The sequence below is a fragment of the Apodemus sylvaticus genome, chromosome 1 (assembly GCF_947179515.1).
Source record: "Apodemus sylvaticus chromosome 1, mApoSyl1.1, whole genome shotgun sequence".
NCBI classification, from domain to species: domain Eukaryota; kingdom Metazoa; phylum Chordata; class Mammalia; order Rodentia; family Muridae; genus Apodemus; species Apodemus sylvaticus.
The window spans coordinates 128384315-128399686 of NC_067472.1; the positions used below are offsets into that span (position 1 = coordinate 128384315).

Sequence of the window (15372 nt, forward strand, 5' to 3'; positions counted from 1 at the left end):
TACACAAAGAATCCTTGAAAAAAAAAAAAAAAAACAACAACCACAAAGATGTATCTCTGGCGGCATGGTACTCACCATTATAGCAGGCTGATCTTGAACTCAGGGCAATCCTCCTGCCTCAGGCTTCTAAGTATTGAGATTATGGGTGTCATGGAAGCACACTCTGCCTTTAGTTATCATTTTAGAGACAGTATTGTGAAACTATTTTCTCTGATTCATACATTCTGGAACAAGGAGATAGCTCCTGGCAGACAAGAAGCTAATGAAATTCATAAGACTCAGGAAGCCGGGAAAGTTACAGGTTTCCCAAGGCTCCTTTGCAAGTATATCTAATCAGTAAGCAATTGCTAAGGGAGAGGAGACTCTCTGGTGGAGCTGACTGCAAACTGGACAGGCCACTCCAGAGACACAGTGTCATCCATGCTGGAGTGGGATTTTCAGAGAGGCAGTTATTTTGAGTCATCCAAGCTCCTGTAAGTTAACTGCCCACCCACACTCCTGTAAATAATTCCAACAAACTCAGGGATTCGCCAAGTTAGGCTTGGATAGAACCTCTTTTTGCCTGACATTGGTGTCTCTCCAGGAAGAAGTCACACGGTTCAGGGTCTCATCATCTCCTCAAGCTCCTGGCCTCAGCCGATCCTCCTGCCTGGCTTAGTCAATGTTGTATTGCTATGAAGAGACACCATGACCACGGCAATACTTACAAAAGAAAAACATTTACTTGGGGCTGGCTTACAGTTCAGAGGTTCAGTCTATTATCATCATGGTGGGGGGCATGGTGGCACACAGGTGGACATGGTGGCTGAGATTCAGTCTATTATCATCATGGTGGGGGGCATGGTGGCACACAGGTGGACATGGTGGCTGAGGGTTCCACATCTGGATCCCTAGGCACCAGGAAGAGAGTAAACCCCAGGGGCCTGGCTTGAATTTCTGAAACCTCAAAGCCCACCCCTGTGACATACTTCCCTCAGCAAGACCACACCTATTCCTACAAGCCATAGTCCTAATCCTTTCAGATAGTGTCACTCCCTGTGAGCCTATGGAGGAAGGGCATTTTCAGTCAAACCGACTCGACTCCTGAGCCTCCTCAGTAGCTGGGCTGTATGCTTAGCTAAAGCCTTAGACGTTTCGATGCCACTTCATGCCAAGGGTTACCACCACCTACTCCCCATGAGGGCTAATGTTCCTGCTGTCACCAGAACAGGAAGTAATACTGTTTTACAGTCCTCTTCTGAGAGTTTCCTTCCAGGGATCATCTAAAACAACAACAACAACCACAACGAAAAAAGTGCGTTGCCATGGCCATACGTTGAGATGGATGGCGTTGTTTCTTTGTGAGATCAATTTGTCACTGAAGAGAGTGGGACAGGCCTGGAGGAACGTGAGGCTGAGAGACATCGAAGTGACATTAAGCGCTGCCTGATTCAAGGCATATGATAGATTTTCTTTCCAAAGCAGGCTTCCCCCATTTGCATTTATTGATGGTCCGTTGATGGATGGGCCTGGCCCTCCTCCTGGCGTCTTATTTCGTGTTAGGTTCCCGTTCCCTCCCGAGCACATCCTTTGTTTTCTCCGTGGTGTGCATGTGTGTTTTCTCCAGGCTGTTTCACTGCATTGGTGGCAATTTAGCTGCTGCTGCTGCTTCTGGAGCCCCCAGACGAACCGTCAGTATGAGATGTGTCAGATATGCTAAGCTGTGACCCGATGCGTGAATGTGTTCCTGTATGTTCTTCTCCAAACAGATCTTGACAAAATCTATTTTCTTCAGGGAAGGTGTGGGGGCAGGGGGAAGATATTGGTGTGTTGTAATTACATGCATTGCTTTGGAAAAAAAAACATTCCTGAGAGAATTTCAATTTTTGACTAGGCTTAATGAAAAAAACAAACCTTTAATTCACGATTTTACCTGCCTGCTGACTGGAAGATATTTCTACACACTAGCTTCTGGGTCATTTTTTTTTAAGTTAAAAAATTATTTATTTTTATGTATACGAGTGTTTGCCCACATGTATGTCTGTGCACCGTGTGGTGCACATGCCCGTTACTCACAGAGGACAGAAGGGAATCTCAGAGCCCCGGAATTGAAATTAGAGATGTGGGTTCTGGGGATGGAACTGGGCCGTCTGGATGAGCAGACAGTGCTCGTCCTAGTCACTGAGCCATCTCTTCCGTCCCAGTTGTCCTTTCTTAAAATAAGATCTCAAGCCAGGCAGTGGTGGCGCATGCCTTTAATCCCAGCACTCGGGAGGCAGAGGCAGGCAGATTTCTGAGTTCGAGGCCAGCCTGGCCTACAGAGTGAGTTCCAGGACAGCCAGGGCTATACAGAGAAACCCTGTCTTGAAAAGCCAAAAACCAAAACAAACAAACAAACAAAAATATGATCTCACTCTGTAGCCCAGGCTATCCAGAAACACACTAGGTACCCCAGGCTGGCTTTGAAACTGTAGTAACACCCTGGTCTCAGCCTCCTAAGTCTGGAATCACAGGCACGTGCCACCACAGGCTGCTCACCTTCTGCCTCTCTTTCCCTCATTGTTCTCTGTCAGTTCCTCACAGAGTCTCAGCAGCAGCCTTGGGAGACTTTCCTCTTATTCCTTGAGGTCATTTGTTTTGTGTCCTGCAGCAGATAAATGGGCATGAAGGCAGGAGGGTATCGCTGTCCAAGGTGACCGAGGACAACTTCCTTAGACAAGGAGAGAGAGAACCCGTGCTGTCAGTTCCACCAACCCTTGTCAGACTGTCTCTGCCAGTCTCATCGCCTGATGTGGGCAGGGGAAAATCCTGCCTGAAAAAGAAACGATGGTCTTCATTTTAAAATGTGCCTAGCTGCCTGGCCTGGTGGCACACACTTTTGATTCCAACACTCAAGGGGCAGAGAAAGGTGGGTCTCTATATGTCCCAGGCCAGCCTGGTTTAAGTAGTAAATTCCAGACGGGCCAAGGCTACTTATTAAGATCTTGTCTCAAAACAAAACAAGACACAACAACAGGGTTGGAGAGATGGCTCAGCAGTTAAGAGCACTGACTGCTCTTCCAAAGGTCCTGAGTTCAAATCCCAGCAATCACATGGTGGCTCACAACCATCTGTAATGAGATCTGATGCCCTCTTCTGGTGTGTCTGAAGACAGCTACAGTGTACTTACATACAATAAATAAATAAATCTTTAAAAAAAAAACAAAACACAACAACAAAACCAACCAACCAAAAAAAACAAAACAACCCAAAAAAACTAGAAACCACTATCACCAAAGCCAAACAACCCTCCCCCGATATATGACTAGGGGCTGAGGAAATGAATTAAATGTGCAAATTTACCTTTAAAAATTATTAGCAGGGGTTGGAGAGATGGCTCAGCTCAGTTGTTAAGAGCACTGATTGCTCTTTCAAAGGTCCTGAGTTCAAATCCCAACAACCACATGTTGGTTCACAACCATCCGTAACAAGATCTGACGCCCTTTTCTGGTGTGTCTGAAGATAGTTACAGTGTGCTTACATATAATAATAAATAAATCTTTGGGCTGGAGCAAGCAGGGCCAGAGCAAGCAGCGATCCTGAGTTCAGTTTCTAGCAACCACACGATGACTCACAATCATCTGTACAGCTACAGTGTACTCATATACATAAAATCAATCAATCAATAAATCTTTCAAAAAAATGAAAAAAGTATTATTGTTTGGGAGTTTTGAGACAGATTCTCACAATGTAGCCCTGCTAATGTGGTACCCATTCTATAGCCCAAGCTTGCCTCAAAATGTAAGTATTGGGATTCCAGGGGTGGACCTCTCTGAGCAGCAGAGACGATGTCATCTTTCTGTTATTTAGATTTTATCATCTATGGTTTAGGCTGGGTTTGCAGCTCAGTGTACACTAACACCCTGGGTTCTATTTTCAGCACCGTTAAAATACAATTTGAGTAGCTACATATAGCGTCCACAGAGGACAGTGCATATTTAAAGCCTGTGTGAAAGGACAGTGACCCAGGGGAGGGAAGGAAGCCGAGGCAGAGGGGGCAGGTGCCTGGGAGCCCGGGACTTTCCAGAGGAGGTGAAGGACAGACCTGCCCGGAGGATCTTTGCCCTTCTGGGAAATACAGAGCCACCTGACAGGTTGGACACAGGCTAGGGCTGACTAATCGCAGATACCCTGCCTTGGGTCTGTTGTATTTTTAGGGATCCACAAAACTATATTTTTGGAGCTTCCTGGAATGTGGCTTAATTGGAAAGACTGTTTGCCTAACGTTCATAAAGTCCTGGACTGAACCTCCAGTACCAAGTAATCCAGGTGCAGTAGTGGCCAGCACCAGTAATCCTGGTTCTTGGGGAGCTATTGTAAGGAGAAAGGGGTCTGAAGTTATCCTAGGCTACATAGTGAGTTCAAGGCCAGCCTGAGATATATAAAACTATATATATATTTAGTTATTTAGATTAAAATATTATATATATTTTTAGTTATTATATATATATATATGTATGTATATATATATATATATATATATATATATATATAGTTAAAGGAAGAAGGACTCTTAAAAATAAAGTGACTGAGACCACTCTGTGGTCATAATATATGTGTGAGAGAGAGCTTCCTTCACATCTCACCCTGGACTCTCGGGTACCTCCATTGTTGCTGAGGCAGGGGCATGCCTGGCATACCAGAGTATGGCCACCTGCGCCAGAATTTGGCACAAAGGAACCAATAAAACAAGACGACTTCCCAATGATTTCCAGGTCAGAGGAGATTCCTGGGTGCAGGCTGAGAATAAAAGCCTTGCAGACACTCTGGAGCAAAGGACACTATGGGGCTGGAGAAGCGATCGATCAGAATCCTTGAGAACTGGGGGACAAAGTAATGCTATGTCACGAGACTAGGAGAGGGCTTTACAAACCATTAGATACTTTTATTTCTATTTTGCCGAGCAAGCTCAGGCTTAGAAAGGTTAAGGAACTTGCCGGGATTGCAGAGATTCAGGTTTCCCTTGCTGCAGATCTGACACCCAATCCCTACTCCGTCACATGTTCTCGGACCTCCCCTAAACCATTGCGGGAACCACCGGAAGGGCCAAAAGGGTAGCGTCCAGGGAGACCACTCCATGGTGCTTCGTGGCTGTTTCCACTCTCCCTTCCTACTCCCTGAGAAAATATCCTTCCAGAACCAATCTCAAGCAAGATCTATAATTCCTGAGCTTCAACTGCCGATTTTTTGTATATTGATATGTTTTGAGACAGAATCTCTGTACAGTACAGATGGGGCCCGAACGCTCGATCTTAGACTATAAGGACATGAAGGACAGTAGTCGTTCCAAAAGCCCCCAGTCACTGCACAAGGTCTGGCAGTCAGGAATGAGGCTCGGCCCCTTTAAGTCCCAACTGGGAACGCCTCGGGCTAGCCGCACGGTTCCGGGATCTGTTAACTGGGAAAGCCAGTGCTGCAGCGACCTCCAAGCTCCTGTCCTCGAGGTGCCCCGCCCTACGCGCCTTGCCGGTTGCTTCCTGGAGCTGCAGGGCCCACGGAAAATGAGCCGCATCTACCACGACAGCGCCCTCCGCAACAAGGCGGTGCAGAGCGCGCGCCTGCCGGGGACCTGGGACCCCGCCGCCCACCAAGGGTAGGCTGTGCTCTGTCAGTCTAGCCAGAGATGGGTTGCACTTTCTTCCTCGGCTGGCCAGAGGTGGGCTGTGCTTCCCTCCCAACTAGCCAGAGGTGGACTGGGCAAGGGAACTGCCTTGGATTGGCTGTGTCGGGGTCTGGGGCCCTGGCCCCTGCTATGGCCAGCGGTGGCCTGGGAGCATCCCTGGGCCCTGGGGCCTCTGTTGAATTCGGGATCTGAGGGCAGAGGGCACTGGAGGAGAGAAACCGGGGTGCCAAAGCCACTCCAGGCATCCAGCTTTCTCTTCCCAACATCCCTAGCCCACAGATACCCGGAAGACAGATAAACTTGAAATTCCCGCCTGCACACATATGCACTGGAGGGATTCCCAGACTCCCAAATGGAACTCCAGAGGCAGTGGTGCGGTTCCCACTGACTTCGGTCCTTTCCCCACACCCGGCTCCAAACTCTAGCCACCTGTCACACTGCATCACTGGTGACCAGTTTGTGGAGTGGCAGGAACATTAGGGGAAGGCTGGGACCATGCGGAGGTACTAGTCTTGCCCAGGGTAATAAGCAGGATGGACAATTTCATTTACAGTCAGAAACAAGAAGTATTCTATATGAAAGAAGCCGGGCCCAGAGAACCAAAACATCGCATCATTTAGGAAGTGGACTCTGAAGTCCAACTCATAGGGTGTCCAGTGGAACAGGTTCAGTTAAGGGGGGCAATAAGTTCTGAGGATCGAATGTGCACGTAAATTTGATGGTGTGAATTGTTACACAATCTGTGTAGGTCAAGTTTTCTTGATGAATGCCTTCAATATAAGTTGGATTTGTCAGTTAAATATTTTTAGAAAGAATCTGAGAGTATATAGAGGCAAGGAAAGCTGGCCCAGCCCTCTTCCACTGCCTGCCTTCTTAGACGCCCTCCCCTCAGCCCCCCTCCGTGTTGATGGTTCAAAGAAGAAAGACCCTAGGTCCCAGGTTCTGCTTTTGTCCGGAGTCAGTTCTGGTTCCACTCTGTGATCTTGGGTTAATTCCCACGTTGCAGAGTCACTCATTTCCCAGCCGAATGGTGACATTAGCCATTACCTTGGGTTGATGACCATGTAGGTATGAATGGGAACAGGAACATGAAGGGTCTTTAAAATAGGCAAAGCCATGTCTCACCAGTGAACAGGCTGACTGCGCTTTCAGAGGACCTGGGTTCAGTTACCAGCACCCACATCAGGGGTTCAAAACTGCTTGTAAGTCCAGCTATGGGGGATTTGATTCCCTCTTATGGACTCCACAGGCACCAGTACCACCAGTATACATGCTTACACACTCACAGACACACATATTTACACACGAATAAAAAATAATAACACCGGGCATGGTGGCTCACAACCTCAATCCCAGTACTTGGAAGGCATTGGCAGGTGGTTCTCTGTGAGTTCAAAACTGTTTGGTTTACTTAGTGAGTCCCAGGACAGCTAGGGATTCATAGGGAAACCCTGTCTTTAAAAAAAAAAAAGGATGAAAAAGGAAAATGATTTATTGATGATTTATTGTACCATAGACACTTGCTCTGGTTGGGGTCTGGGAATTGCCACTCAAACCATTCATACACCAATCTTAGTTAAGCAAGAACAGTTTATTGAATGCCTATCATAATACTGGACTTCCACATCCACAGGAAGGAAAAACCTACCAGTCTGTCCGCAGGGCAGACTTTTTAGAGGAAAAGCCAGGTTCAAAAATTTGAAGGCAAGCAGTGAAGTGGTACAATATTTTTGGTTAACTAGACAAAGTATCATCAGCCAACCTTTAAGCTAATTGGTCCTGAGTGAGGTGGGAGAGGTGGTGGACAGGCGGTGAGCAAGGGAATTTTAGAAAGTTGAGATAACAGGGTACAAGTGATTCGGCCATAACTTTTTGGCTTCTTAGTGACATTCTTTAGTGTCAGCTATGGATAATCACTTCTGAGAAGTAGAGTCTGAGAATCTGAACTTAATTTCACCTTATGAGCAAGACAGAGACTGAATATAAAATGGCTACAGTTACGTTAAAAGGAACAGGCCTCAACATTCCCACATTCGCATAACTAAAAATGTAGGACCATTTATTTATTTATTTACAGCATTTTGCTGTGTATTAAAGTTTGGCTTGAACTCAGTGTAGCCCAGGCTAGACTTGAACTCACAGCAATCCTCCTTCCCTAGTGCAGGGATCACAAGTGTGTGTCGTCCAGCCCAACTGTTTAAAAAAAAAAAAAGCTTTACATTTAGTAAGTGCTTCATAGTTTATACTTACTCTATGTTGATGACCTTAGGCTAGCCCAGTGCCAGAGGAGCACAGTGAGGCAGCTGTTGGCTCCTTGTCTGTGGGTGAAAATCCTGAGGGCCTGGTCATAATAATTCCTGGTGTGTCTGTGGTGGTGGGGAGGCATCTCTTGGCCTTGGCATAGCCTGGGAAGGTTCTTTGAAGTACTGGAGGTTCTGATGGTGGAAGCAGAGTGTGGCTGCTCTGTTCCAGGCCTTCTCAGAGACAGGTAACGGGGAGACTGGGGTGAGACTTGTTTCTGTCTCAGCGCTGATTCTCACCCAGGGTGGCTTTCTTGAGGACTGACAACCAGCATTCCTTCCTCCTTCTCATGCTCAGGGGAAATGGCGTCTTGCTGGAGGGAGAGCTCGTGGATGTATCTCGGCACAGCATCTTGGATGCCCAGGGCAGGAAGGTGAGGCTGTGTCGTGGTTGGCCCTCTCAGGGGCTCCTCCCTCACCCTCATGACATCTCCTTGTGCCGGTTTAAGATCCGCTACTGAAGTCACAGAACAGATTGCCACAGCTGAGCAGGGCTGGTAGGAAGGGGACTGACAGGGCCTTGCAGACAAGAGAAACTGACTGATGGTTCTTGCAAGAAGAGCCTCTGCTACAGCTGAAGAGACAGACAGGCCCCAAACCCAGGCTAGCCTGAATATACAGACCTCATGCTGACATCCGGTTCTGCAGCTCCTGTAGGGCCTTCTGTCTGTGCTTCACAGCCTCCTCAAGATGTGTTCACAGCCCACACAGCCAGGTGTCCATGAGCACTCACGGAAGGCATCCTGTGCCAGCCCATGTCTCCTTTCTGAGCTCTAGTCCTTCCGCCGTCCTTTCAGACAGCCCTTCTAGTGCTGACCACACTGGCCTGGGTCCTTGGTCTCTAAACCTCAGCTTAGACCCTCCCAAGGTGGCTGAGGCCTGGTTCTTCATTCAGCCTAGGTTGTCTGTCTGTCTGTCTGTCTGTCTGACTAAGACAGGGGTTTCTCTGTGTGGTCCTGGCTGTCCTGGAACATGATTTGTAGACCAGGCTGGCCCAGTGCATGCAGGACCCTTTCCAAACGTGTCTCTTGTGCCCTTACTTCCGATGATACATACGGCAGAAGTCACATCCTCTCTCATTTTGTCACTGGTTCCTTGTAATGTCCCTGGAAAGACACAGCATGCTATTCCCAGAGAGGGGAAACTGAGGCATACAGAGCTTGGAGTGATTTGCCCCACTGCTGTATCTGTGGGAGTAGCAAAGTGACTGCCCTCCTTTAGGTCATAGCCTTTCTGAGGCTTGCTCACAACTTCAACCTTGCCTTGTGGCCTGTAGGGAGGGAGGGACCTTGGTACTTGGATTATAGTCACAAGTCATTGGCTGTGTGGAAGCCTTGGGGTCAGGCCTTTGGCTGCTTTGCCCTGGTTTTTGTAACACACCGTGTGTGACAGGTACTCTCGTAAGTATAAGAATGAGCGAGTATTTAAATGAGGAGTCTGTCCAGCCTATGCAACAGTGTAGCACTGGGGATGGGATTCTGGGGCGGAGGGTGAGGCGGGCAGAGGCTTCAGGGAGAGCCTGGGCTGTGTGTTTTGGGTATGCGGGATTGGAGCAGGGAGGGCAGTACTCCCCTCACCCTTTCTTTGCCTCACCCAGGAGCGCTATTATGTTCTGTATATCCGGCCCAGTCGTATCCACCGGCGGAAGTTTGACCCCAAGGGAAATGAAATTGAGCCCAACTTCAGTGCCACCAGGAAGGTGAACACAGGCTTCCTCATGTCATCTTACAGTAGGTATCCTGGGTTCTTCCTTCACAAGAGGCTGTTAGTCCTGCTTGTCCCCCGAGGTCCTTGAAAGTAGCTTCTCAGCACAGTTGGCTTTGATGCTGTTTCTGGCTTGAACATCCCTTGTTGGATTCCTTCCCAATCCCCCAGAATTCCCCAGTGTCCCATCTTACTCCTGGGAGCCAGGCTGGCATTTCTTTGCTTTTTTCTCTTTCTTTCTTTCTTTCTTTCTTTCTTTCTTTCTTTCTTTCTTTCTTTCTTTCTTTCTTTCTTTCTTTCTTTCTTTCTTTCTTTCTTCTTTCTTTTTTATCTGCATTGCCCACCATTTTTACCCCCATTCTCCAAGGACAAAGAGAAAGATCACTTGCCCTAGATGATGATAGAATCTCGATTTACTCCAGGTAGCCTGGCCCCAGAGTCCAGGCTGTAACGCCTCTGCTGTGGAATTCTCTGATGAGCCCCGGCAGGACAGATGCCCTCAGCAGCTCCTGAAGGTCCTCAGAGCATGTTTCTTCTCCAGGCACACTAACACTCCTGCACCATCTGCTCTATAGAGATGGAAGCCAAGGGCGACTCAGACCGGCTCACCCTGGAGATGCTGAAGGGCCTGGTAAACAAGCCGGAGCTGCTGGAGTTGACAGAGAGCCTCACCCCAGACCAGACAGTGGCATTTTGGATGCCCGAGTCAGAGATGGAGGTCATGGAACTCGAACTGGGGACTGGAGTGCGGTTAAAGACTCGGGGTGACGGCCCCTTCATAGGTGAGCAGTGTGATTCACTTTGCCTGTTCCAATAGCCTATGGGGTCCCTGGCCACCTTTCAGAGGCTCCCCATCTCTTTTGTTTAGAGCAAGGGGAGAAGGCCAGGTCTGGTCTCCCACAGGACATGACCTGTGAACTTGAGATTTACTCTCAAATCTGTGACCAACTGCTCTGGGACTATTAGACTAGATATACACCATCCCAGGGTGTCATCTAACCCCTTGCTTCCTGTGGCTGACCCCCGCTCTCTAGTGATTTGAGAGTTCCACCAAGAGCCTTGGTGGTCACATCAGAGAACAACCCAGTCTTAGAGAACTTAGAGTGGATGGCCTTACGCTGACTAATCTACAAGGAGAAAGGCCATTGGACTTCTCTTCTTTCAGATTCCTTAGCCAAACTGGAACTGGGGACAGTGACCAAGTGTAATTTTGCTGGTGATGGAAAGACGGGAGCATCCTGGACAGACAATATCATGGCCCAGAAGTCTTCAGAGAGGAACACGGAGGAGATCCGAGAGCAAGGAGACGGGGCGGAGGATGAGGAATGGGTAGGTGAAGGGGACAGCTGTGGAGCTGTTGTGTGGGAGTTTTACACATACAGGATATGGATGAGGTCAAAGGAATAGAAGGCAAGATAAATTCCGTGTGATTCCCGAGAGGGTGTTAGCACCAGGGGATTAACAGAGAGTGACAACCTAAGACTTTTCTTGCTGGAGGACCTGAACTACCCAAGGACAGACACAAAGCCCCAGAGATGTATAAAAGCAAGGGTGGGAAGAAATGATTACAGAAGGAACCAGGGACTGCTATTTAGTTTGGAAATATTCCTCCTGAAGTGATACATTAATCATGGGCTGGTCCTTGGGCAACCGTATTCGTTCCTCCCTAGTCTAGACTGGGAAGCACGAATGCTTCCTAGGCTGAGAGGGAGCACCCTGATTAGTTCTTGGCTTATATTTAGTTGTTCGTCTGAAGTGTGTTCACCTGAAGATTTGAACTGATACCTAAAGCCTCCAAAGGGAACACAAAGAACAAAGAAGCTGCAGAAAAATGGGGTATTCACCTCAGAAATGACATGAACGACTTCGACCATGGATCAGGGGAGGAGTGTGGTGGGGCTGGGCTCCCAGCTGACAGGTGGTGGAGATGCTGAGCGGGCTCTGGAGCCAGCTGTCATGAGGTGAGGGTCCCATGAATACCACAGGCCCAGACCCCCGTCTGAAGACTGTTAGGAATTCAGCCTTACTCACATCCCTTGATCTTTGTCTTGTCTCCAGGATGACTGAGGTGCCTCCCCCCCACCAGCATCTGGGATGGTGTCTCGGAGAAGTGGCCACACCAACTTCTACCTTGGAGAGATCAGTCTGTCAAGATGAATACCATTCAACACACTGATGAAATCAAATCCAAGACCTCAATACTCACCAAGGGCCTCGAGGCCACAACTTTTGTATGTCTGTGTCTCTTTGGATGCAAGGCTGGCTTTCCTAGACCCATCTCCAGTATTCCTTTCCAGAGGTGGTGGACATGTACTGGTACGTGTACTCCAAGGTACACGATTGACAAAGGCTCCTTGTCTGAGTCCAGAAGGGCTCTGGGGGTAAGAGAGTTGACGCCTTCCATTCCTGCGTTTTTCTCCTTTCTTTGCTTTCTCCCCTGTGCCAGCTTCTTCTTGAGCCTCTGTTCTCCTGTTCCAGTCTTTCTTGGTCTGTTCTTCCCTGCCCCACAACCAAGATACCGCTTCTTTATTTCTATTTGGCTCTGTGCCTCCATGGGGTTTCCTGTCTTCGACCTCTGTCTTAGGGTTCTTACTGCTCCGATGAAACACCATGACCAAAGGAGCTTGGGGAGGAAAGGGTTTATTTCACTCACAGTGCCATATAACAGCTCATCATCAAAAGCAGTGAGGGCAGGAGCTCAAGCAGGGGAGGAACCTGGAGGCAGGAGCAGAGACCATGGTGTGCTGTAAAATGGCTTGCTCTGCCTGCTTTCTTCTAGAACCCAGGACCACCAGCCCAGTAATGGCACTACCTAATGGACTGGGTCCTCCCCTGTCAACCACTAAGAAAATGACCTACAGTCGGATCTCCGGAGATATTTTCTCAGTGGAGGGTCCGTCTTTCAGGGTACTCTAGCTCTGTCAAGTTGACATAAAGCTAGTCACCACAGACCTATCTGGCTGCTGTCCTAAAGATACCATTCTCGGGAAGGCCTACAGCCTTTCCGGCTGGTCCACAGCTCCACTGGGCCAACATTTTATATTTTTAAAAAATGTTCTTTTTAATAAATAGTGCTGGTACTCAAACCTAGCGCTTCATGCTTGCTAGGTGAGTGATCTCCCACAGTCGACACCTACACGTCCTGGACCATCTTTTTTTGGTATGACTGTCTTTGTTGTTTTGTACTTGGAGAACTTCTTATGAGTGAGTACTCTTCAGGAAAGAATTCCTCCACACTACTGGGTTCTTGTCTGGGGTTAATGGTCTTCTAGCTGAGCCACAGTCCTAGAAGAGGACCCCAGTCTTTGGTCATAAACATTGCCTCACTGGGTAGGGTGCCCCTGCTCAGCCCTGTGACAGGATCTGGAACGGAAGTCTACATGTCCTGTGTTTGGCTCTACACAGCCATGGCAGGCATATGTATCCTGCTTGATCCTGGGAAGAGGGTGAAGGAGAACAGGGATGACTGATTCCACTTCATGTGTCAAATGCAGTGACAGGTGCTTTCTGTGACCGGTACTGACAATACTGAGTTCTTCCTGATGCTAGTGCTTATGCTAAGTATTTGGAGTACTCTGTTACAACAACCCTACGATGTACATAGGATTAATATCCCCATTTCTGACACATAAGACTGAAGCTTTGAGGCTCTATGGATAGTATATATTGCCAGAGAAAGGAGTTTACATCCAGGCAGTCAGGTTCAAAGACCACATTTCTTTTTTCTGAGGGAGGAGCTCATACATTACAGGTTAACTTTGTACTTGCTGAGGATGACCTTAACCTTCTGATCCTCCTGCCTTTACCTGCCCAGGGCTGGGATTACACACATGCATCCAAATGCCCGGGTTTATGGGTGCTGGAGCTCTTTGGGCTTTGGGTAGACTAGGCAAGCACTCTACCATGTAAGCTACACTCCCAGTCCTAAAGTCCACACCCCCACTCCCACCCCCACTTGCTTTTTGTTCTTTTCTTTTTTTGAGGCAAGGTTTCAGTGTCCCTGGATGGCCTTGAACTATAGCAATCTGCCTACCTTTGCTTTCTGAATGCTGGGATCAAAGTCTACATTTTCAATCACCAGACTTCTGCTTCCACATGCAACCCACAGAGGAGGAAGAGAGCTTCAGGCAGGTCAAACAGATCCTAAGGGGAGGAGCCAGGATTCAAGTCCAGAGCTTTGTGTCTTCCATTGTCCCCTGCCACAAAAGGTTTTTGGATAGGGAGCAAGAAGATGTAGAATCACATCATTGGTGTCCTGTATCTGGGGTGGCTTACAGACTAGTCATGATGGGGCCTTACTGTTGAAGATGATGGGGTATGTGGTTATCCATAAGGGTATCAGGTGAGAGATCACTGTGGTTTGGTCTGCAGCAAAGACAGAGACAGAGAGTGAGAAAAGGGCCCTTGCTCAGAGGTATTTAGAGAACAGAATCAAGTCCCAGGAAAGAGGAAGGCGTCAAGAAAGATGCTCTTACTCTGGTATGTGGAAGTGTTGGGCTGCATAAAATTGTTTAGCAGGAGCCCAGCCTGAGGCTAGACTGAAATCAGACTTCTGGGGAAGGGACAAGGAACAACTATGGGTTCTGTAAAAAAAAAAAAAAAAAAAAAAAAAAAAAAAAAAAAAAAAAAAGAACAGGATTTTGAAGACAGGCTTGGGAGGCAGAGTTATAGATAGGGTTGCCATCAGTTTGAGGCTAGACTGGGCTACAGATTGAGACCCCCCCCCCCCCACTTTACAAACCCAATACCAAAAACCATGCAAAGAAATGAACACCAAAACGTTGGTAAGACAGCTCTGTGAGTCATCCCCTTGCCACCAAGCCTGAAACCCAGTTCAATCCCCAGAGCTCACTTGGTGGAAGAGGGAACCAACTCCATCAGTTGTTTGCTGACTGCAATAATACTCATGCACACAGTAGCATATGGGCACCTGAACACACACACACACACACACACACACACACACACACACACACACACGAAAGAAAAAGTAAAAGGTTTCAGGCTACACTGGGCGGTGGTGGCGCACGCCTGTAATTCCAGCACACTGGGAGGCAGAGGCAGGCGGATTTCTGAGTTCGAGGCCAGCCTGGTCTACAGAGTGAGTTCCGGGACAGCCAGGGCTACACAGAGAAACCCTGTCTCGGAAAAACCAAATCCAAAAAAAAAAAAAAAAAAAGGTTTCAGGCTTAGCAGTTAGAAAAACTGAGACAAAACCCTCTTCTCCAGACAGAAAGATGGCTTGGCTCTGTCTGTGTGGGATCCCTGAATAGCTGGGAAAGGCCCACAGTTTCATCTGTCCTGTTATTATTTGTTATTATCTTGGCTCTTTAATATGTCTGCGTGTAATGTTTGGATGTTACTTTTCCCATTATTGTTATATCATCACTGTCAAAACACATAGGTTTTGTTTTTTTTTTTTTGAGACTATTTAGACGTGATCACAAATTCCTGGAGATCCGCCTGTTTTGGCTTCCAGGGTGCTGAGGTCAAAGGCACTCACCACCAGCCAACTCCTCACCACCAGCCAACTCCTCTTTGTATTTTTGATGATTTGGAAACAAGTTTCCAGAGTTAGGTCACTGGGAACCGGTACCTTTTGTAAAATTCTTGCTATGTTACCAAATCGCTTCCCAAAAGGGTTGTTTTAGACTACAGTCTCAACATCAGCAGAGGGGAGAACCAGAATTGGGGATGAAGATTTGGAACAAATATTTGATAAAGTGA

The 15372-nt window shown here is 47.8% G+C and overlaps 1 protein-coding gene and 1 long non-coding RNA gene across 2 annotated transcripts in view; both read left to right on the plus strand.

Moving 5' to 3' along the window:
* LOC127667225 (uncharacterized) overlaps positions 1-15372 on the plus strand; it is a 400922-nt gene that overhangs the window by 344701 nt on the left and 40849 nt on the right. The gene's annotated exons all lie outside the window — the stretch shown is intronic.
* On the plus strand, positions 5071-12048 carry Arpin (actin related protein 2/3 complex inhibitor). Its single transcript, XM_052160134.1, has 6 exons — positions 5071-5611; positions 8240-8315; positions 9539-9671; positions 10221-10427; positions 10811-10974; positions 11704-12048. The coding sequence occupies exons 1-6, from the start codon at positions 5250-5252 to the stop codon at positions 11710-11712; spliced, it is 951 nt and encodes a 316-aa protein (XP_052016094.1). The 5' UTR covers positions 5071-5249; the 3' UTR covers positions 11713-12048.

Coding starts and splice junctions, on each gene's coding strand:
- Arpin (XM_052160134.1), top strand. CDS start 5,250: ATGGGGCCCGAACGCTCGATCTTAGACTATAAGGACATGAAGGACAGT. Junction 5,612..8,239: donor GACCCCGCCGCCCACCAAGG/GTAGGCTGTGCT, acceptor TCTCATGCTCAG/GGGAAATGGCGTCTTGCTGG. Junction 10,428..10,810: donor GGGTGACGGCCCCTTCATAG/GTGAGCAGTGTG, acceptor CTCTTCTTTCAG/ATTCCTTAGCCAAACTGGAA.